The sequence below is a fragment of the Perca fluviatilis genome, chromosome 22 (assembly GCF_010015445.1).
Source record: "Perca fluviatilis chromosome 22, GENO_Pfluv_1.0, whole genome shotgun sequence".
Lineage (NCBI taxonomy): Eukaryota > Metazoa > Chordata > Actinopteri > Perciformes > Percidae > Perca > Perca fluviatilis.
The window spans coordinates 5,848,398-5,873,175 of record NC_053133.1 but is presented as its reverse complement, the minus strand read 5'-3'; the positions used below and the strand labels follow the sequence as shown (position 1 = coordinate 5,873,175).

At 43.7% G+C, this 24,778-nt stretch overlaps 1 protein-coding gene across 1 annotated transcript in view; it reads right to left on the bottom strand.

Annotated features, from left to right (window-relative positions):
- tgfbr1b (transforming growth factor, beta receptor 1 b) overlaps positions 1-18,536 on the bottom strand; it is a 41,127-nt gene extending 22,591 nt beyond the window's left edge. Inside the window, exon 1 of the mRNA XM_039790046.1 lies at positions 18,420-18,536. Within this exon, the coding sequence (XP_039645980.1) occupies positions 18,420-18,483 (64 nt within the window). The 5' untranslated portion in view covers positions 18,484-18,536. The remainder of the gene's footprint in view (positions 1-18,419) is intronic.
- Between the last annotated feature and the right edge of the window lie 6,242 nt (positions 18,537-24,778).

Sequence of the window (24,778 nt, the reverse complement as noted above, 5' to 3'; positions counted from 1 at the left end):
ATGTATATTTGTATTTTGGTTTATGTGTGAGTAATGCTTGTCACATGTTGTTTGTTAAGTTTTTATCTGTTTTGATAGTATTGTCTGTATTGTCTATATTGTCCTTTTATCTCCCTTGCCCAGGGACCACAGATGTAAATTAGCTGTATAGCCAAGTCTGGTACAGGGCCTGAACTGTGCATGGTCCCTGACAAATAAACTAATAAAATAAAAAAAATAAAAACGTAATGCAGTAATAATGTGCTGATAATCAATATGTAAAGATACGTCATGCAGTAATAACGTTCTGATTATCAATATGTAAAGATACGTAATGCAGTAATAATGTTCTGATAATCAATATGTAAAGATACGTAATGCAGTAATAATGTTCTGATAATCAATATGTAAAGATATGTTATGCAGTAATAATGTTCTTAGCACAGAAACAAAAGCAAAAGCAAACCACAGCTGACCGCAGAAGAGCAGAGTATGCAGATTAACAGGGACGCCACCACCTATCCTGCGCTGTACACTTGCACACGCACAGCAGTCACATGGCAGGACGTGTGATGTCAGCTCAGTCAACTCGACTCAAAAAAATCGACTTGGACTAGTCTTGGACTCTTGAAATTGCCATTTCCAGACACTTCAGTGACTTATCGGCAGAAAAAAAATCAATATCAAACTAATTGGTTGTTGACAGTCTACTATGTGGTTTGAGATTAGCCAGCATGGGTCACACCAAATTCATTCTAACAAACAGTTGATTTTCTTTTTTAAAAAAACTGACAGCATGACCACAAACGATAGGTTGTTCACATCCAGCGTAGAGTAAGGGTTAAAGCCAGAACTATCTGCATTTATTAGGGTTGAGTATCATTTGGATGTTAATATATATGACTTAATAATATGACTCCATAATAATCTGTTTTGGGGGGAGCAGGTCTGACCTCCTGGTACTGGATCTGGCAGAGCAAAGCATTTTAACACACTGTACTGGGCTTTGCCCGTCTGCTGCACGCAGAGTACAGGGTACGTTTGAGGCACGTAACATGGAAACATAATCATAAGCGCATGGAAGTTCCGCCTGGAACCTTTTAGCCGCACGCCGTTTGTGCCATTTGCTGAAGTTAGCACGACAAGCCGACTGGCTGCGAGTCAGTCTCACTGTACGTACACACCGCCGCCGACTTGAGCTTCTAAAGTTACCGGAAGTCATTCATTTTCAGTGGAAGCTGCTTCTCTCAGCTGCAAGGAGCGTCAAATCTGTCAGCGTGGCGTTTTGAGCGACCAGAGCGTCAATCTGAAAGTTGAAAGTATGTCAACTTTATGGTAACGAGCTATGACGCGGTTCAGCGGCAAACGCCAGCAACCAATCGGAATGTAGACGTCCTTCAAAGCTGGCTGATTCCGGAGAAACATACGATGTAAACTTTTGTTCCTACCAAAACATTGGTTCCGAGAAAAGGGAGGAAAAAATATCGTTGTAATCGCCGTTGCTGGGTACCCTATCATTTATGATATGACGTTGTTTGCATATAGGGACCAGTTAACGTTACCTGCCGGTCACATGGTCTCTAAACAGTCACATGGTCTCTAAACAGTCACATGGTCTCTAAACAGTCACATGGTCTCTAAACAGTCCGCTCACGGTGAAGTCCTGCACGGGTCAACAGCTGGCGGCTGCTCACTCTGCCTGCATTTTGCTGCGGTACAGCGGCTAACGAGCGAGCTAACAGCTAACAGACACCGCTGCGACCAACAAACAACACCAATTCTGTCATTATATATGTAATTTATAAAAAGGTTTCTAGTGTCAGTGGATTGGCCGTGCGGCGGCTGCTGCTTGTGCTTTTTCTTCAATCGTCTGTTGAACGTGATCGAAGAACGCTGCCACGTCAGAGCGGCCAAAGCGTCAAAAAGCTTCCCCGTACTTTCTGACTAGCGTCCTCGACAGGGTGGCCAGAGCTTCTTTGCAGCTCAAGTCGGCGGCGGTGTGTACGTACAGTCACTGTGGCGAGCACAAATGAAAACGGCGGAGCAGGAAGAGCAGACTGCTGCTTTCAGGCAGCCTTCAGAGGCAAAAACACAACGGGATGAAACAATCAGTGAAGCATTTACATTGTACAGTCAAGGTGGAACATATTGTTACTACACTTACTAGATCTAGTCTTTTCCAGGGCATTCAGGTTTCTCACGGCCTTCATCAACAGATAATCTACAGTGCTACTAAGTACCAGTATTTTAAAAAAAGGTACTTGAGTAGGTGCACACCATGTGGTCTGTAAAATGTGAGAGAATGGCAGTCCAAACCAAAAGATGTGAGATAGGTTGGAACCAGAGAATGATTGGGTTGTTTGACTAGGCAACTAATTGATTACTTTGCTATTGCTTAGGACTAATACAAAAAACTGCAGTCTTTCTAAGTCTGCGGTGCTATCTGGAGGTTCAGTCTATGCTGGACCCTGATCACTTCCTTCCCACCACCCTGATCCGTGAAAACGGCGCTTTATAGCCGCGCTCGGCGTTGCATTGTTGGCTGCGTAGTCGCCAAGCAACAGAGGAACAATACATTACAAAGCAGCCCGTCAGTAGGGGCCCAACTACTTTAATCCCTCCCTCCATCCATCCATCCACCCGCCTCTCTACGCCTAGTGCTCCCTCCTTATTAACATCCTCCCTCATGCCTTTTACCCCCCAATAACAAAAAAGATTCAAGATCAAGAACAAACAAAAGAAAAGAAATCTACAAGTTGCAGAAAGTACCAGTCAATATTTTAGCATACGAGAATAAAAAGGGGGGAGTGTAATCTGCTGGGGCTGAGGCTGACGTGACTTCATGTGAATGGAGCGAGAGGAGAAGGGATGGGATCTTTCTTCAGTGGACTGTGTACATGTAGTGTGTGTAATGTGTAATTCACTAATGGTTTTGGCTCTTGAACAAGCTCAACGTTTCCCCAAGGTTGAGTAGGAAAACATTTGAATGCAACGCTCAAATACTGGTGTAGAGAACCCTGCCAATAGTCAAACTGCTGTAGCAAAAGCAACACGCTGCGTTTTCGGGTTTCTAAATATTGCATTAACTGGTGTGTAAAGTGGTTTCGCTCAGTGGTGGCTTAGACATAATGAAGGTGTACTGTGAGAGCGCTGCTATGGGGCAGGTATCCAGAGAAACAGGGACCACAAACTCCTGCCTTCCGATTAGGACTTGATAAGCCATTCTTCATAACACTAACGCCGAGAGGAGAGAAAGAGAGTGAGAGAGAGCGTGTGGGAGGAGAGAAAAAAAAAAAAAAAAAAAAAAAAAAAAAAAAAAAAGAGAGAGAGAGAGAGAGAAAGACAGAGCCACGGCACTCTGCCACAGCGCAGCACGGACGAAGCCCGGGAGTCGCTTCAAATGAAGAGACGATCAAGTTTAATCTAATAATGTAATACATGGACTACTGGCCAGAAACGCCAAACAACCACGGCTTCACAACGCACAAATCAATAGCAATTCAATCACTCTCTCACACACACAGAGAGAGAGAGAGAGAGAGAGAGAGAGAGAGAGAGAGAGAGAGAGAGAGAGAGAGAGAGAGAGAGACAGAGAGAGAGAGAGAGAGAGAGAGAGAGAGAGAGAGAGAGAGAGAGAGAGAGAGAGAGAATGCTGCAGAGACAAACACAGGGCCAATCCTCCTGGCTCCATCACTGGGTTTTGGCATAATTTGTCCCCGTTTCCATCATCATATGTAAGCACTGGCCCTGTTGTTGTGAGGAGCACAGAGTTCATCGGGGGCTGTATGAGAGACGCCCCACATGTGTAAAATGTCTAAGAAGAGATCAAAAAGGCGTGGCTCCATTTTATCAGGTGCGATTCTAATAGCATGAGATGCAAAAAGACATCAGAGCCTCCCTGAAAATGTCCACCACCAGAACTTGGACCCATGTAATGTTAGCTTTAGCTTATGACTATATAAGAAAATGCATTAAGATCTGGCAGAACAAGGAAAAGCAGAATGAGTGCCATAGGAAAGTCACCAACTTTGTTGTTAAAGGTTTGGAACTTCAACCTGTGGTAAGAGTAAAACGAGTGTGGAAAATGCCAAGGAGCTGAAAAATAAAACTAAAGATTTGTACATTAATGCTAAATGCAATTTTGTTTTTGTTAACATTTTTAGTGCATTAGGGGCCCCAGATCTGTGCCTGATTGGCCAATTAAATAACCCATCAATGGGTCTGGAAACATACGGACCAAAACTAATTCCGATAAGTAGATTTAACTACCGATGGAGCTGCGGTTGTTGAATTATACCCTGTAGCGTTTTCTACAGTCTGCAGATTTCAGCCATTTATGACTCAACGGGTAGACTTTTCCTTCCTCTGCAGGGTGAATCATCTGAAACGGTCTGCCAATGGAGCATAAGCCTCTCTACTACCAATCTATTCTGCTGCCAGGCACGCAGTATGTGTGCCGGGGGGGGGGGGAAATCAAACACAGTATGCTGGTAAACCTGAGCACAGCTAGCAGGTGACTGATGCCCGATGACTGGCATCGCGCGGTTTTTAGCCACGTTTATGTCAGCTGTACCGTACACAAAGCCAATTAAAGAAAACGACTCAAATCTGCCCAAGGATGGAGCCGCCCTTTCAAAATAAAAGCATGTGATGCACATCTTTAAGCAAGTGGTGCTGATGTAGACGTCTTAGTCAGCTGTGAGGACAGACGATCTGTCATGATGAGCAGTGTTCTCAAAAAGACAAAACATCGGAAGCTTTTCCACTTGTGAGTAAAGCTGGGACGACATGAAGGGAGATGGCTCTGAACTCAAATGTGTTATACAAACTCCTTTAAGGACTAACTAACAGTGAAAAGAATGCTATTTACATATAGTTTTTATTAATGCCTCTGCCCGGGTCCGATTTTTCCCGCAAAGTCACAGAATGATTTGCGGCAGGTAGACGGCGCTACAGTAACACATTCTGACAGGTCACAGATTTATTTGTAACACCTGAAAAGCCTTTTAGGGAGTATCAACCTAGGTAAAAGGAACCAGGAGATTTCTTTATATAGGCCTAATTATATTTTTATTTTATTTGAGAAGTTATCTGCTGTAGTTATGGCTGCTACTGGGGCAGGACCATCACAGGAAAGAAGGAACTTAAACAAAGAACAACTAAAAGCTAAAAGGGAGAAAGACAGATGACAAGTCAATCTCGGTCAGGCTTTCAACAGATGGAGACAATCACGGGATTGTAAATGATTCAAAACCTACCCCGAATTGGCCCTCGGTTATGTAATATGTCTACTTCATTCATAAAATAACTTTACAATGCACGATGTGGTTGTATGTCAGTAGCCAACATTAAATTTCATCCCCTTTCATTTAGCGCAGTCGTTTTCCTTTTAATCCATGTTTGTGCTGGCCTACTATTTTCTTTTCCCTTGCCCCCCTGTGACGTTACTTATGTATAGCGTTAGTGGGTTTCATGAAATGCGCTATATTCATTTGACCAGGATTATGAATGCAGAATAATCGACTATCAGTTCTCTCACTGCGTCGGTAATGAGAGCAGCCAAAGGCACAACAGCCTGGTGGGGAGTGTTCCAACACTTCACACCCTACGGGCCTTTTCACTCCTCAAAGTCCGGACCAAGGTTCAGGTCTTTGTTACATTGTATACATTTGATCCGGTTAGTTTTGGGTTTCACACTGCAGTTATGCAACCAGTCCCTCCAGAAAAACGCGATTACGCGATTGCATAATTCAATGCATAATCAGCCAAAGTCTGCATATTTATGCGGGGGCCGCATTTTTTCAAATAAGCCGCACTTTCGCTGCATAAATTGCCGATTTCCGTGCAAAATATGCGGGGCTTGCGTGATTTCATAATCCCTGCATTTCCGTTGCAAAAAAGTCACATATCTTCTCATAAAGTTTAAAAATGTTGCGTTTACTTCACACAAGTGCAGCCATTTTCTCCTGTTGCCATGGGAACATTATGAAGTGACGTAATTACGCGACATGAACATCATCGAAAAGCAAGGTGTTGGGGGAATCACTTTTTTCCCCCCTCTCTTTTTCATCAAACCGCAGTTTCTGCAAGATCCCGCAATTTCATCGCATAAAATTGCATAAATATCCTGCATATTCAATCACTTTTTTTAAGAAAACGTGCAGCATAATCAAGGGTTTTTGCCCAACAATCACAAAACAACTCTGCATATTTCTCGCAGTTGATTGGTTTGTAGACGGGCTTCCCAGTCCTCTCATCTCCTCTCTCTGGGAGTTTTTGGGAGTTTTTATTTCCAGCTGACTGATGCTCTCCCCCTTTGTTTTGTTGCGTTGTCGAGAAGCAAGACACAGGAACTTTACTTGGGGTTTGAGGAGCTGCAGCATTTATTCAGAGACAAGATAGCCTGTCAGAACATCCTGGCTTTGGTCGGACAGTCCAAACCTTCCATCCAAAAAACGCTTCCACACTAGAAACAAACGGGACCATGATTTAAAGCTTTTTTGGATTGCTAAACGACAGTGGGCACAACTGGAGTCACATGTGCAAAACTAACTACAGTCTGCCATGCCATGACTTTAACCACAACGTGCACAACACTCTGGATTTACAGCACTTTGTTCAAATGCAAAAACACACTGCTGTCAAAACTGTTAACCACACATTCAAAATAGAATAGATTTCAGTCTGGTGCATTTCAAACACTGCTGATTGGAATGAATTTCAGCTGAAAGCCTAAGCAGGTGTCTTATTTTAGACACATTTACTATATAGGTACTTATATAGAGAAAGCTCAGAAAGCCTTTTTTTGTATACAAACACCAAATAAGAATGAAACCATTATACACTGTACCGTTTGAGAGAAACAGGTAAAAGATCAAAGATACCAACATGTCCACTTAAATGGTTCAAACTGTAAAGACGAAAAGTTGGTATGTTCTGTCTTGTGTCTGAGTGTGTTCTGAGTGACAGTGTGTGTTATCTCAGTGAGGATTGTTCTGAGTGACAGTGTGTGTGTGTGTGTGTGTGTGTGTTATCTCCGTGAGGATTTTTTCGAGTGTTTGGCTGCTCTGAGCCTGTGTGTGAAGGGTTGCGTTGCTGTGAATGAGTTCTGCAGCTGATGGGAACTGTTTAGCTCAGGTCACTGTTGGTAGTGCAGACTGGAGTTAAGAGTTTTGCACATGTGGCTTCAGTTGTGCCCACTGTCGTTTAGCAATCCAAAAAAAAAAAACTGTACTTTTTAACCAGGCCAAGACTACCTCTTTTGGTCGGACCAAATTGTGGACAGTGAGTATTCAGACAATGGACTGTACCTCTGATGGACATCCCAGAGACATAAACATAATGCCGTCGTTAACAAAAGGAGGGAAGAAGAGTGCTCTGACACTTCACCTCTCTCTCTCTCAGCAGGGTTTCCTGCACAAAATGTGTTAGTTAAGGTGGTAAGGTGGGGATTGACATCAGACCGGGGGACCGACAATAGTGAACACAGTGGTGCCTGCCTGTAACAGAGGAAGTCGAACGTTAACCTATACCGTGACAGCTTTCACCTCACTGTTATATACTCTGTCTGCGTGGAGTTTTGAAAAGTGTAAACACACTTGCAACCGCTTTACCGGCATTGCCGTGACTCACTGGGACAAAATCAACGTTGTTTCGCTCCGTCAGCACCACAGCTCTGCTCTCTCTCGTGTGTCTGTCTGTCTGTCTGTCTGTCTGTCTGTCTGTCTGTCTGTCTGTCTGTCTGTCTGTCTGTGTGTGCGTGCGTGCGTGCGGAGCTCCGCTCTCTGTCAAGATGCAGAGTACCGAAATTTGGCCCAGTTTGATTTAAAGTGAATCTGTCCTCGGTAGTCAATAGTAGGTTATTTGTTCGGTACCTAACCCTAGTAATGAGTGGCACATAACGTAAAGTAACATACCATTTTTTTTTTTTTTTTTTTTTTAGAGTTTTAACTTGTCCAGTGGGGCAAGTAAGTTTCTCTTCCACTTGCCCTACAACAAAAATCCACAGCCTTAATGTCGAACCCGGTCACATATTTAAAGATTGTAAAAACGGATTATTTTCGAAATCATGGCACGTTTTTAATTTTGAATGAGAAGGGAGACTGACCGTTAGTCACGGTTTGGAATGAAAGGGAGATAACAGGACAGAGTAACACGGCGGAGATCGTTCATATACATTTTATTTTATTTTTCACGACGTAGTTAAGGCAGCAGGCGTGTTTTGCTTGGGCGGCCACCTAAGTGGCAAAGTGCTGCGGGAAACCCTGCTCAGTCTCCACCCAACCGTGCATTACTTTTATCACTACGGCAACCACTCTTCTGTATGGCATTAAGCTTAGAAATGCGATTTTTATTGTTTTTATATTTAATGACTCCACTTTAGTTTGTTACTGCCACTTGATGTTTCCTCTAATAATACTAACCTACATGGAGCACACCACCTGAGGCTTTCACTGCATTTGACAAGAATAAAACCATGTACATCCTGAAACCTCCACGGAGGATGGGAGGTTGTTTTTTTGTTTTAAACCAGAAGGCAGCATTTCTGATGAAAAACACGACACACCGCTTCACCGGTTTCTGTGTGAACCAGCAGCCCGAGCTGTGTCTGTGAGGTGGACACAGAATTAGCTGCATTAAATATAGACATAAACATCTAATGTATGTATTACAAGGATTTGTATTAGTGCATTGACGTTGATGGTTTTCAGGTAGTGAGTACCAGGACCCACAGGTGGCCATTTAAGTGGGTCCCGGGAAAATTGAGTGGGTTCCCCGTGCTTAACTAACTTTTTGGTACAGAGCAGCATCTGCAGTAGATGAGAAAGAAATGCATACAAGTTGTGCTAATTCATACCTCTGTTTAGTTCCGGTGTTGAGACGGCAAGAAGAGTGCTTAGGGACCGTCTACAAACTACAACACCGAAAAGAGATACCAAAATATTTATTAAAGGTGCCCTGCCACACAAAACCATTTTTCCTTGTATTTTTTGAAATAGGTTAGGTCCATATGTGTTTGCGTTATGTGGTGAATGTGAAAATGAACTGCTACCTCCTCTAGCCACTGAACAGAAATAAGTGGAGAAATCAGGCCAATTACAAAAGCTGGTCAGTCTGACATCATGTTGCCTGAGTTCATTACTATTCATGAGCTCGCCCAGTTAGGCTGGGTAAAGAATGCTAACAGCCAGGGTCTCAGTGGCTAGCTGTTAGCCAATCAGATTCAAACAGCTTAGCTTGTTGAATATTAAATGAGAACTGGCAGAAATTGAGCCATCGAGTCCATGGTAGAACTTCAGACATCACCACAAAGTAGTGAAATACGTGTGGCAGGGCACCTTTAATTTAAATAAATTAATTAAATAAGGTAGTGTCTCCAAACTTACCTCAATTATAACTTGTCTCCTGCTAGTTGTACTACAGCACTTACTTTTCAAAAATAAGCATATGCCTATTTTTGAAAATATTTTTGTATCGCTTTTCGGTGTTGTAGTTTGTAGACGGTCCGTCTCAACACCGGAACTAAACAGAGGTATGAATTAGCACAACTTGTATGCATTTCTTTCACATCTACTGCAGTCAGATTCACTGTGTTCACTCGGAAGGAATTACTTCACACGGGTAGGCATTTGAAATGACATTTCGAACATGTTAAGAGGCTAAAAACACATTTAAAACCTGCCCGGTTTCAGCCTCCTGGGTGCTAATGCTAGCAGGAGGATAACACGGTGTAGGCAGCACCGCTTGTTTTCGTTTTTCTCGCCACCGACAGCACTCCAAATTTACAAACAACAGAGCTACGTGTTGAAAGCGACCGGAATTCTCCTTTAACTTTATTTAAAAGTTGTTTTCTGCACAAGCCATTGAAACTGAAATCTGTGAGGTGTAGCCTAAATGACGATGAATGGATGGTGAGTTTACTATATCTTATGTTCAACACAACCATTTTGTAACCGTCAAAAGAAAAGCACATGTACGCCCTACTATGCCCCGCTACGCCCTGATCTGTTACGACTATTATTTCTAGTCAAAGTTCCACCATTTTTATTGTTACTATAACTGCCACTGTTCATCACTCCAACTGCTATAATGATTATGAATCATATTTCTCTCCATCTGTATCAGTGTCTGTGTCCAAACTGGCAACGACAGATGCTGCCCACAAAGAGCCTGGGGTTCCTGCCTAAAAGGAAGTTTTTCCTCACCCCTGTCACACCAAATGTTTGCTCGTGGTAAATTGTTCTGTCTCTGTAAATTACAGAGTGTGGTCTAGACCTACTCTATCTGTAAAGTGTCTCGAGATAACTCGTTATGATTTGATACTATAAATAAATGTAATTAAATATAGCAACACACACACACTGATGGGCCGCCACGTTAGCGTCCACGCTGCCCTGCCCCCCTACTCCCATCCTCACATCTTTTCATGGGAGTTGATTCCTCCTCATTCGGCTCCCACGGTCATTTCCATAGGTCAGGGGCCCACCCGCCCATCTGCCCCACCCCCCACCACCTCCATTATGGACATCCCTTTGTCCATACCAGATGTGCGCTGTGTTAAGTGTTGGGCACACAGACCTTGATGACCCCCCCCCCCCCCTCCCCAGCAGAAAGGCTGCTATCCACCGTATGTCCTTGCAGGCTGGAGCTGGAGCCAAAGCTCAGCGCCGGCTGTAAAACTGCAACAGAAACAGCACACTGGCCTTGACTCTGGGCAAACATCACATCAAATGCCAGTTTTGGACAGGAAACCAGCTCGGGGAGTGCAGAGGTAGCCTGGGAGCCTGACAGGCCACAATATGCATCAATCTGAAGGTGTCACTAAGGCAAGACACAGACCCATTTGTATCCTCCTCTATGTGTGTGTGTGTGCGTTGAATCTTAAAAAAAAAAATAATAATAATAATAATAATAATAATAATAATAATAATAATACTGGTAAAAACTGAGAAGCTGGTTATAGCACAGAGTTTCATCCTTTGCAGAACACTTGGACAAAAGCAGTTTTATCACAAAAGATGAAATAAAACGGAGGCAGCGTTTTGTTCCTACAGACTGAGAATGGGAGGGGAAGAGAAGGCAGTGCATCTGTCTGATAAATATGCAGCAGCTTGATCTAAAGGTTAGACAGCTGCGCACACACACACGCACGCACACACGCATGAGGGTGTTGCAATTGTTGGGTTGTCTTTTTTAACTCGAGCGAGCGAGACCCGGGACACCGAAACGCAAGGATTCAGTTGGATCAGATTTTATCTCAGTTCTAGCGAAAAACACAAGCGATAATTTGGGGTGAATAATAAGGGTCCTGGGAACTGCGGCGTCCCTCTCTCCTCCCAAACCCATGCCTACAAACTATTTAAATCAAATAATTAGTAATGTCTTACACTGCACACACCGACACACGCGCACACACACACACAAGCAGACAGACAGAGAGCTGTAGGGCCAGTGGATGAGGCACCAGAGGAAGTTAATGGATCCGGAGAGGGCAGAGCTGTTTGAAGCAGCTGAGTCACCGCTCAGACTGAACCGGCTGACTGTCTGCTCGGCTGCTCCGGTCCGTACACACACTAAGTACACCCATATTGTAGCATGTGTATCACTAGATCTCAATGTGTGGAGATATTTGTATTCATGAATAGATTAAAATGGGTGAAAAATGGTTTGTTTTAAAAAGATTTGCACAAATCATTTCCAATGTGTGAGTGTTACACACAGCCGTTTGGGGGGGTCACATACAACTCCAATGTACGTGTGAAACTTCACAGCCAAAACTCAGATCTACAAGTATACCTATAACTATACTATACTTATAAAAGGGCAGGTTCAGGGGAGTTTAAAATGCAGGCCAAATCCATCAGTGTTTTCCTCTATGCTGATATTGTCGCGGCGGCCCGCCACGGTAAAATTTCTGCCGCCACGGTATCAAAAATAGGGCAGACGCACAACAGGGTTCCGCTATGTACCCTGCGCACCGCCGCTCCTTCAGCCGTTTATGAAAAGTCATAATTACACGACTCTGCAGAGCCGTGTGCTCTACTGAACTCGAGCAAACGGTCTCCTGCTCTTCTTTAGGGTGAGCAACTGGAACAGTGACAGGACGTCATCACTCGCGAAGTCATGGCAACCAAAGAAACAACAGCGCGAGTACTACTTTTCACTCAATCTTAGGCAAAGTGACAAACCGTGTCATGAAATCCGCACTCACGCGGGTCCCCTGTGAAATATGACAGCTACAGTTTATTGGAAAATAGCGTTGTGGACACTGAATTTGATGAATGTACTGTTGATCAGACCCCAGATGAGACAAGAAGCGAACATTAGCGAACGCTGCGGTGACGGTCCCTCTGCCTCTGACTCCCCGCTGCAGGAGAACGCTGTATTCCTCCGCCACGCTGTATTAACATTACCGTTTGAAAACCGTTTCCCAGGTTAGTGGGGGTGCATGCCGCTCAAAACAAACGTGAAAAACGTAGCTAGTAATGTTCACTCAGCGTTTTTGTTTTGTCGTTAAACAGTGTGTAAAATTAGTTAAATCGCCCTACGGTACCGTCTATTTGCTGGATGGTCAGTAGCTAACATTAGCAAATAAGCCCGTACTTTTTGACGTTCAACATCAAAGATGCATTAGGTAAGTCTTATAAAACTAACTAACTTTCTGTCACATTTGCTGAAAGTGATCCTATGTTCCAGTAGAACTACATGAATTACGTAATATAAAAAAAAATCCAGCTCCTCTGGCACCTCCTACAACCTGTACTGCGATTGGCAAAATTCCACCGCTCCCGGTTAATTTTCTCCAATCAGGGCCACAGGGGGGGGGTCTATCTGCCTGTCAATCACTGCTCAGGCAGGTACACGCATATATAGCGTTCTCCCCTCCCCCTTCCCCCGCGCACGAGCTGCAGAAAAGTTTCCCAAAACTCCAGTGGTGAAGTGGCTTTCCAGAGGTGGCGTGAGCTCCGGGATGTTAAAGATCTGAAGTACGATGCAGACGTAGCCACATTTCTTCTCGACAGGTAACATAATTACCATGAATGATTTATCTTTCACTTGGTTATTAGTAGTCAAAGGTCCACAAAGCTACGTTGGTGAGGATGATAGTAACGTTAGCACAGTGGTCGGTCTGATATGATGCTGAAATGGCTAACGGTAGCCTGCTAGTTAGCGTCGTTTTACTGTTGGTGAGTAAAGTTAACATTGTGTTAGTGTTTAGTTATTGAAAATGTCTGTCTGACATGCCGGCATTTCTGTCAAACTCCCTTGTGTGGGAGGGGCTTAGGAGACGGTTTGGGCTGCAGCAGAAAGGGGGGAGGGACTGAGAAGTTGTCGATGTTCAAATTTGTTAGCAAAGTCCTTGCTCTTCACAATCTTACCTACAGCAGCTTTAATAATAGTTTGGTGGCAAGAAAGTGAGAACTATAGTGGAAATATTAGTTTTAAATTTGTTGGGGTAAAAAAAAAATGTAAAAACTGTAAAATATTCAGGAGCTACTACTTACCTGAATTCCATGTTACAAATGATTTTTTGGTTGGTTTCAACCTATAGTGGTTTTCAGTTGAAATGGAGAAGATCAAGGACATGGACTTGGAGAAGTTCTGGATTGACCCAATAGAGATTTACTACCAATACGACATGAACTCTCACAGAAATAGAATCAGCAGCAGAGAGCAGGGTGTGTGTGTTTGTGTGTGTGTGTGTGTGGGGGGTTGCATTCATTAACGCCCTGCTGCTTTTCAATCCGTTTGGCCACTGGCATGGCTACAACCACTCAAATTAGTCCTGGTTCCTTGGGCCGGGACAACGGGCGCCCAGGGTCACCCGCATGCCTGGCATTCCTCCGCTGTACGGACACACAGAGCTAGGAAACAACGCTACACAAGCAGCTCACACACAACACACACAAACATGGCCCCCGCAGCCTAGTGGTGTGTGTGTGTGGGGGGGGGGGGGTATGGTGCAGAGGAAAGGAAGAAATATCAAGCTAAAAAACTCCACAACAGATCTGCTGAACCCTACAGAAAAGAGGAAGCACAGCTGAGAAATATCCCATCATGACCTGCTGTCGTTCTAAAGAAGTGGGTTAGCTGTTCATTTCAAGAGACATGTCTCGTTGTCTCTTTTTTAAATTTACTATTACTCTTTATTAAAGCTAAAGTATTGCTGATCGGATTACTCGATTAATCAATAATATAGATAGATATAATGATGATTGGAATACTGGACTCTAATCCATAGCTGCAGCGCTAATCTCCATAATGATCAACACTGTGACTATGTTAACATGTACATTAGTGTTTTAATTTGGTTTAAGATATGACATTTACAACCTGTATGAATGATCATAACAGCATCAGCTGCACGTCTTCATTCAACATCTGCGCCGCTGCTTTCCATACAGACTGATGCTAGGCCAGGGCCATAAGGCTGATAAATAATGTCAAGATGTTAGGCTATGCCACAATATACATCTCCATATCTTCACAATTTCTCTAGAAATGCCTCAGTTTGATTTAACCTTTTGATGCGTGTGATCATAGCAGCGAGAGGATTCTAGTGAACTCATCTGAATTTAGAGGGAACGCAGCTCGTACATGACAAATTAGAGGGCTTTCATTTTGAGGGCTTTAGGGCACCAGGGGCACGTTCAATCTCAAAACTGTGTTCACCGTTTTTCACCTCTGAACGGTGTGAAACGGCTTTGCGTTCTGTTTTCTCTGGTTTGGTGGGTGTGTCTCTCGTTTATTGGCTGTGTCCCAGGTGATACCCAATCAGCAGAGACCTGTATGTAAACTCATGGTAATAGAAAGGCAGAGAGCTTGCGCACACAGCAGGGTGTTCCACGCATCCCTGTTTCAGTTTAAAAAAAAAAAAATTTGTTGCTACGTTTTGTCGGGGCTGAACGCGGCCCTGTTCTCAACTGGAAGTGGATCTCTATCCCCTCGGTCCCTACAAGTACCCTCTGAATAACAACAGAGGAGCTGCTGAGATCGGAAAACTGTGAAAACGTGTGGACACAAGTGAGACGGCTCCACCAACAGCTCTGCAAATAGAAGAACACGTCTTGAAAAATCACGGGATGAGCTTTTTGAGACACAGCCTCATTAAAATGAGAAGTGGATTCCAATGACGCAGTTTCAGCACATGCCTTAGGTTACTTCCTGTTCATTTTTCACAGTGTATACTATGCAGTGTGAAAGTGGAACACACTGTAGGATATATCTCCCAGAATTCAGTTATTTCAGAATCTCATACACCAGTAGAGCACCCTGGAGCACAGAGAATTGCACCGATCCACTTTTCTTCTGTTCCAATCCGAGACCTGGTTAAATAAAATATTAAAAAACGTACAAAGCAATGAATTTGAAGTGTAGGTTGAGCAGACATTAGATACAGCCAGCTGTTACAGTGGTGCTCCTAAGTTTATGAACCCATGCTAAAGTTGACTAAAAAAAATCTTTTGGAAATTGATCTTAATTAAAAGAAATGAGGGAAAAGCCAACCTTTAAGGACACCAATTTTCTTTGTGAATGAATAATGTATCGGAAATAAATAAACGTTGTTCCTTACTTTCTCTCAATGCAAATCAAACCATTAGGCTAACTGAAATAAAAACATGCCAATCTCCAGGTATGGTGAGGGGTATGTGATGATGTGGGGCTATTTTAATTCCAAAGGCCAAGGGAACTTTATCAGGATGCATAGTATCCTGGATCCATGAAATAACTGGTCTTTAAAAATAAACATCTGCCTGCCTCTATGGGAATTTAACATAGGGGTGTACTTACTTATGCCCCCTGTATTTTAAGGAAGAACATTTATTTATTTACGATACATTATTCATTCATAAAAGATAATTGGTGTCCTTAAAGGTTGGATTTTTCCTCATTTTTTTAATTCCTCTTTTTAGTCAACTTTAGCATTGGTTCATAAACTTATGAGCACCACTGTATATGCACAGAAATGGATTTGATCAGTAATAAAAGACGAGACCAGGCCAGAGGTGGGTTTGTGTCCGACGTTGAATAGTTGAAGTGTGAAAACACAGCCGGGAGAAACTGGCTTAAGCCCCACCCTCCCACCCTAGACCAGTGGTCCCAAAGAGTTAAAGCTGTCAATTGTATGGAAAGTATAACTGCAAAACTACAATTCAGGATGGTTATTTATTTAGAGAGATGGTCGCCTGTCATACAGTATTTGACAGGAGATTAGTGTGTTGAATTGGGACCGGGGTCCTGCAATTAGGAAAGCATCCTCTCACTTCCTGTGTGTTCGTAGTAGCATGCCGATTATTGGGTATAAGTGCATGTCAAAACTACCTGTTTCTGTACCACGTTGTGTGAGATGTCTTGTCAAGGATCTTGTTTTAATAAATGTAAAAAATAAATAAATAATGAAAACACAGCCGGGAGTAACGTGTGATTTAGAGGCCCTAGAGTCGGACTCTCCTCGACGAGGTTCTGGGCTTTAAAGCAGTCACACCGTGCTATTGACGCTGGTTTCTCTGCAGCGGCCCAACAGGCCAGGGGGACATTCTCCACCACCAGATTATGGAATCTTAATCGCTGACGTGGATCAGCACCTGATAGCCATATTGGATCTGCCCCTTCTCTACTTGACAGTGGCTTGCATTTGATTGAGAGTGCTGACACAACAGTCATCCTTCAGACAAGCCACTCCAGCTAAACGTGGCCATTCACTTCCTGGGCCTAAAGGGGGCAGCTGAAAGGGAGGGGGGGGGGGCACACTGGTGACAGAGCCAATCAGGCCGGAGGAGGCTAAGAGTAATAGTGACACCTCCCAATTCAGCCCACTGCCAGCACTGGGCTGTGTGTGTGATGCTGCAGGGGTGTGGTGCTGAGCACTGAACAGCGACGTGACGGTGTCAATGATTCCTATCAATGCTTCTGCGAATGCATATTCAATCTAAAATGGTATTCATGTCACATATATGAGCTGTGTGCTGGTGCACGATGCCTTGTACACATTATCTGCATCTCATGTTTTGGATTCTCTTCTGAAGTAACTGGTGGAGCTCCGAGCGTGGAGCCAGCCATGACTATCCTGTTGATGGACAAAGAGAGCGGGATTCCCTCCCGTCTTGCCTGTCCTCGAGCCAACGTATCAATTTAATAAGCAGCAGTCAGCTGCATCTGAGGCAGCCATGGGGTATCTGAGGACACAACGCTGCTTTCGGCATGGGGAGGTCCTGATGAGATCTGCTGACTGAAAAGCATGCGCTCTCTTTCTCGCTCCACACAAAGGAATGGCACACAAAGGAAGCGGTGAGTCTGTAAGTCAATAGGAAAAACACGATCTGCTGTTGGTACATATGAGGAAATCTGCTGACCACTGGAACAAAAAGGCACGCAGTCCCAGCTGCTAAAATGAATACGAGAATAAAAGCGTGGATGGTAGCAGCGGTGTGTCCGGGCCATTCTCTGATCAGGAGGAGCTAGGAATGCCGAATCCAACTCACAAATCTTGCAGGTAATTCAATCCTGCTTATCAGGAACCGTAAGCACCAAGTTCCAAATGGCAAGTTTAGCTGTATTACTGTTAGACTGGGAGGATGGAGAAGAGATGGTGTCCTCCCTCAGAGAGACTGTAGTGACACACACACACACACACACACACACACACACACACACACACACACACACACACACACACACACACACACACACACACAGAACCTTAAGGGAACAACATGTTGAAAGAAAACTGTGTGTTACAGGCAGCAGGCATTACACAGCCACCAGTTAACACTGCTAACAGCTCAATAACAAACCAGCTAGTTAGACAGGGGGGACGGACTATTAACTCGAGAAAAGTCAGAAGTTTAATCGCCCACTTTACTCGCTGAGCAGGATGCCCCTGTGTCTAGAAAAGAGAGAAACAGAAACAGAAAGAGAGACATATGAGACAGAGTCTGTGAAGCCCTCAGACCGCAGCTCAGCCCCGGGAGAATCTACTAGCCACACGGTATATGAAGAAGAAGAGCCGCTGCCGCTGCTGGACAACAAAGCAAACCTCTACAGTTAACCTAACGCTAGTGATGCTGCTGCTTGCTGCCAACTTTGTTGAGCGGAGGATCTGCAGAGTACTGTTCCTCCGGACGGGCCCAAAGCTGAGCCGCGGTCCAGAGGCTGGTCCCGGCTACAGTCCGCCCGGGTAAGCCCGGTGTGAGTGACTTGTAGCTGCTCCCTCCTCTCCAGACAATAAACATTCCTCAGACAATAAACATTCCTCAGACATGCAGCAGCAGCAGCAGCAGGCTGGCCGCCGACCTGCGCCATCTTAGTTACACTCACTCACTGTGCTTTTTCGCGATTCTTGAACAAAGAGCTTTCCCGGCGGAGCTGGTCCGACCCGGGACCGTTACTTCCGACAAACACACGACACAACTTAAGATGTACACACTTCAAGCTCTTACCGGTATGTTCTTGTATCCGTGTCCCGAACAGGAGGACAAACAGAAGGCATGGTATTGCATCCATCGTGGCTACGGACCAATCTGCCAGCCGACTGCTAACTTCTCACAGCGCTGAGGAAGGTAGACGCCGATTGGCTAATAGGGCCGCAAGTCCCGCCTCCCGAGGGGAAATCTCGATGCTGATTTGCGGAGCGCTCCGCCACACCCCGCCCCACTGGAGCAACTCCACCACTGCTGTAAACAAACACTGTTGCTGTTCACAATAATGACAGAGTAGACTATTTAATGTCAGCATCTAATATAATTAGGCTATACATCTAATATAAGTATACATTTTATATAATAGATGCAATCGATATGTTCTGATGCACTACACGTCCTAATCTTTCAACAACCACCTCATGAGCAAAACTCCTAAAAGACAACCTATCATTACATCTGATTTAATACTACCCACAGGAAAACTCCAGTGTAGTCAGCGTGAAAACATAAGGGTCACAGGTCAACAGAATCCTCCACAGAAAAGGTTTAGAACCAGAGGAAAGAAGAAGTAGGAAGGTGACACTCAGGTGATGGTCAGACAGAAAGAACATGTCACTGTGTCTCTGACTGAGGAAACATATGATAATAATACTAATAATAACAGCAGCAAACACAGATACCATTCTACCCCAGATAACATATCCTCAATGACATGCTGTGGCTAGGCCTGTGTGCATCTCTCCATATGTCAGTCTTTCACACACACACACACACACACACACACACACACACACACACACACACACACACACACACACACACACACACACACACACACACACACTCCTAGTCCCTGGAGAGTGGGACTGTTATTTGATGTCCAACTGAGCTCTGCATGGCCTTGCACCCGCACACACACACACACACACACACACACACACACACACACACACACACACACACACTAAAAGCTTTGCCTAAAAGCTGGGGAATAAGAATGGTATGGAGAACACTTTCAGGAGATAGATGAATCGTTTGAAGATACAAATGGGGAATCTTATTTTAAATCCTAAACGTTATATTTACTTAAACAGATGTTTCTAAATGGAGGGCCCCATTCGGACACCCCATCCCCCTTAAAGCACTTACACAAAGGCCCAGCTGCTCTCTGCAGTAGCCTAATCAAATGCTGTTCATGTCGTAATGCTGATACCGGTTTTTATTTGCATTTACAATTTTGGCATTTAGCGGACGCATTCATCCAGAGTGACTTGCAATGTGGTGAACAGTAGAGAAAGCTCACATTTTTAATAACAAAATAACGTGACGCAGTGTGAAGGCCAGGGATGATATTGCTGTGAACACAGAATGACGTTGCAAGGAAATAGGTGCAAATAAAGGATGAGTGGAGATTCAGTGGGGGATGTTCCCCCTCAGTGGTTCTGTCTGGAGTGAGTCCACAAGTCCACGAGTAACACAAGCTCTCTTTCGTTAGTCAAATCAACATGTCCTCATCCAGGACAAGGAGGGGGAAAAGAGGAGATATCACTCATATTTTTAGGGTACAACATATGCACAGGAACATCTAGTCTGCTGAAAGGCTGACATGCTACCCCACCACTGTTACAGAGCATGAGGATTGAGTCGCTTCTTTTGCTATGTTCAACAATAGCTAACGTGTCATTATATCCGAGATGGACACATTGAAATTGATCATACTTGAATTGTACAGCGGAGTCTGTCACTGTACTTACTTAAAAAGTTCTGTCAGGCTGAGAACACCCAAAGTGCACCTTGACGGAAACCATCCTCCAGCGCTGGATGTGTGTGGGGGGGGGGCTTTAGGGGCTGCAGCCTCCCCCCCCCCCCCCCCGGTGGTGACTGCAACCCCTGCAGCTTTCAAGCTTTCACTTGGCAATAACCTTATACTCGTGGACAAACCAGTTCCTGTCTGCAATGAATGACATGCAATTATTTTGGAAAAAAAGGAAATGTTTGAACAGGAAAAATAACACAACCTCTCTGCCCTGTAGTGTTTAAATAAAGGGAACGGACTGTGCCCTGTCCAGGGATCAGACTCTATCTGATATCTGGTGCTGTGGATGGAGCTCTGCCAGTCACACACCACTGCTCTGCTTTTATTCTCTGTTCTAGAATCTGACCCAACCCTACAAAAGAATGACACCATTTCTTACCGTACGCTGCAAGAGACATATCCAAATATATCCAAGAGACAAATGACATATCCACCTCGCTGCTAGAACCGAGTGTTCTTCAACTGAGCTATGAGAGATGTGAGATATGGTGTAAGATATGAGTAATGAGACTTTATCTTGGATGCTCGATTTAATTTAGCCTTTTTTATTGAAATAATTTATTTTGACTTTTGAATTGTTAAAAATAAAACACATGCAATCCTCTTTTCAAAAGTGTTTCTGTTGTTTCACTATTTTTCTGCTGTCATTGTATTATACATATCACCCTCTACGAGTCTGTATGAGACTGTATGAATGTATGAGATTAGATTCAACTTTACAGGTACGGAGACACCAAAAAGCATTTAGCATCTAACCAGAAGTGCAAAAAAGCAGCAAAGGGCCCATGATCTCCCAGGTCCACACCTTCACCTATAGGAGGGGTGGCCCTCGGAAGTCCCAGAGGACCTCAGGGGTGATTTGTCCTGCTGGACCGACGTCTGTGTGTCTCGGGGACTCTGCACGGTCGTCCCCAGCACCCTGAGAGCGTGTATCCTGTCTATGGCACACCCTGCTACCCGGTACCCGTTGTCTTCGTTGGCCGGATTGGTTAGGTTTAGGCAAGAGGAGTAAGAATGGTCAGGGTTAGGGTAAGAATGTCAGGGTTAGTCAATCAGAGGAACAGTATGGCAGAGCACGGTGGGACGTTCCTCCGCCATCCTAAGAAACGCACATTTGCCTTAGGGAGGCCGCATCCTGAATCCTGTGTGTGGTTACAGGACTGGTTGTCAGTCAACATTTTACTGATATGTCCACTTGCCTCACATTGACATGTGGTAATCGAAAATGTAATCAAGGTGACTTTACATTCCCTCCAAAATGTATTGGCTGTTGCAAATTAGTTGTGTATAAACTTAATTTCTAGGACAGGGTTGACACTTTGGTCCATGACAAGGAATGTAGAAAACTGATGTTTGCGTTTCCATGGAATTTGCTGATTCATGGTCTCAACAGGAAGAATTGGAATTTTTGTTGTTGACCCCTGTTACTTTTCCATGGCTTTTCTGGCCTGATCTTCCACATTTACACAGTATTCAAAATGTAAAACATATAAGTATATGTAAATATAAACATTCATGATCACCAGAGGATGAACCTTACAGAGTGACCTTTGCCCTATTACTGCCTGCAGGGCTTTATTTGTCATCTTGTTCCTCTGACCACAGCTCTGATCAGATGCAGTAGGGCCTGCACTATTTTGTCCAAATGAACAGTGTTGTGTAATATTGTACCGGTACCAAAGTAGCCTTCAGGCGGAGCATTTAACACCTTTTTATGGCACAGCATTCATTCCCTGGCAGGGCCCTTGCCCATTGGATCATGTTCCTTGTGTGCTGCCTTTGCAGTTACTTGCTTTGAAGAGCAACTGATATATGGAATCATCTTCCATACTTCTCATGCCTAATGACCTTGCTGGGAGGTGGGAGCTCTAAAAACATCCCTGCTAAATGGCACACCGAGGAATCTGGGCGGATTCTGAAGATGAATGTGAAGAGTCTGTGGATGGATGGATGGATGGAAAGATGGCAGGGGAGCAGAGGAAGGAGTCAGACTAAAAGCACCTGGATATTTTCCAGATGTCATTGTCCGCTAAAGCTAAAAGTAATACCTCTGTTAGCAGATGGGACTGCAGCGGTGGTAATCAGTCCGCCTACAGTGGAGGATATATCCATTTACATTATGCATGCTCTCAGATGCTCTAATGTAAAAGTATTTAAAACTCACCCCTGTTTAGTCAGTTACATGGCAGGGCATGAATAATTAGATTCCCACTGTGGCTTATTATACTTATATGTCTTATGAATGCTATGGTCAGTTTGGCATATTTGTAGGCTCACGTCTGCATAAGTCAGTGGAATTTTATGGAATATTATTAAGGAAGGTTGCAGTAAGCTGTATCATCAACCTTTAAGCTTGTCATAATTTTACATTGCTAATGGCACTTTCATGATTTCAATAATCAGCGTAGTTTCTTCATTGGCTGAATCACAGGTGACCACAGCTCTCCAGCTTGTCCTGTGGTCAGCAGTGGTGGAAAGTAACTAAGTAAATATGCTCCAGTACTGTTCTTAAGTACAATTGATCAACAACCCAAACCATCCAACCATATACGGTAGGTTGTTTGTTCCTCCCCTCTAATCTGACCCACAGGAGCATTTTCCAACCTCATATCTAAACCAGAGAAGGTAACGGTCCAGTTTTAAACACGTTAACGTTGTGAAACCGTCAGTTTGGTTAGGTCAAGGCACCAAAACCACTTAGTTAAGTTTAGAAAAAAATGGTGGTATGGTGTCTGTTTTCTTTTCTTTTCAAACATGACCCCCGGTCTCCTGGGTGAAAGTCCTGTGTTTGTTTGACCCATCCATCGCCCCAACCTGGTATTTAGCATTCAGCACTGCCATTCATTTTCAATAGAGCTCAACAGTCCCACCCACAGCGGGTTCGGGAACTAAAAATACAATGCAATTTCTCCATTGACAAATTGGAGTATAAGCCATAAAATTGTAACCGTCGATGGTAGACTTAAAACCAGCTATAACATGACTAAGCGATTGTATATGCTCATATAGATGCCAAAAGTTCATGAGGCACCAACCTTGTTTTGAGATAAATGTCTTTTATTCGCGATGTCTGATCAGGTTACATGTAACGCTGGATCAGTAACTGGAGACCTTCTACTGCAGAACCACCACTTGTATTTTGATAAAAGTACATTTTGCTGATAATACTTTCCTACTTTTACCTAAGTCGAACTTTGAATTTAATGTATTTTTACATTGTTGTATTGGTACTTTTACTAAGTAGAGGTGGTCAGCCATCCTCTGACAGCAGGTCAGGAATGAGCAAAAAAAAAACAGCTGAATTTCACTACTCTGAAACACAAAGGTATCACACTTCAAGTTATAGCACAAAAGGCAGCTCTCATTCCATTTGAAGAACTGCTTCACAATCAATCAATCAATCAACATTTATTTATATAGCACTTTACAGCAACCAGCAGGTATCCAAAGTGCTTTATATCAGGAACCAAGAATAAAACAACATATCATACAATAAAAAGAATGAAACATAGAAAACAGTAAAATCAGAAAAGGTTACATAGAAACAGGAGGAGGAGAGGGAAATTGTCACCGCTCAAAGCCATTCTAAACAAATAGGTTTTGAGTTTGGACCTAAAAAGAGCATCTGTACATCTGTAATAGTGCGAATATCAGGGGGTGAAACGCTAAAATGCACAGGGAGCCAATGTAGGGTGTAGAGAACGGGAGTGATGTGTGCACGTCTAGATGTATTTGTTAAAAAGCGAGCAGCAGCGTTTTGCACAAGTTGAAGTCGTGAGATGGAGGTTTGATTCAGACCAACATAAAGAGCATTACAGTTATCCAACCTTGAACTAATAAAAGCATGAATCACCCTTTTCTAGATTGTGCCTGTTACTTTAGCCAGGAGAAGAAGCAGGAAAAAGCTCATTCTAACAAGTACACAATAGGCTCATAGAATCTTCTTTCCTATACATGCAACTCAAATCATTGTCATTACACACATAAGGCCTTAAAACAACCACCTTAACCATCCACACTAGCAGAAGAAACACCGTAATACTGTAAATACTGCGTAAAACACTGATCAGACAATATCTCTCCCTCTCCCAAGATTTTACTTATCACTAGATACACCATGACAAATAAACCCAACCTTCAACTCATAAAAGGAACAGTACAAGGTAAACCACAGTCACTACAAATTACATCTGACACTGCCCAACCGTACAACACTTCTGGAAAAAGAAACTGTCCCTCATATTGGACTCTCTCCACCACTCTGAGACGTATCATCAATCACACCTGCCATCCACGTTATGAAAGTAACACTCATGGCTTTAACTGTCGCCCCTTAAACTGGAGAAGCAGAAAAAAAAGAAACAACTCAATATGGATAGACCTCTTTAACAATGGAGAAACTAACTGTGCACACACACACACACACACACACACACACACACACACACACACACACACACACACACACACACACACCTTTGTTAATTGTCCTGTAGTCATTGTTTTTGTTTTTGCTGTAACAAAGAGAAACCTGACGACATATTTCCCTGTGGGCAAAGCC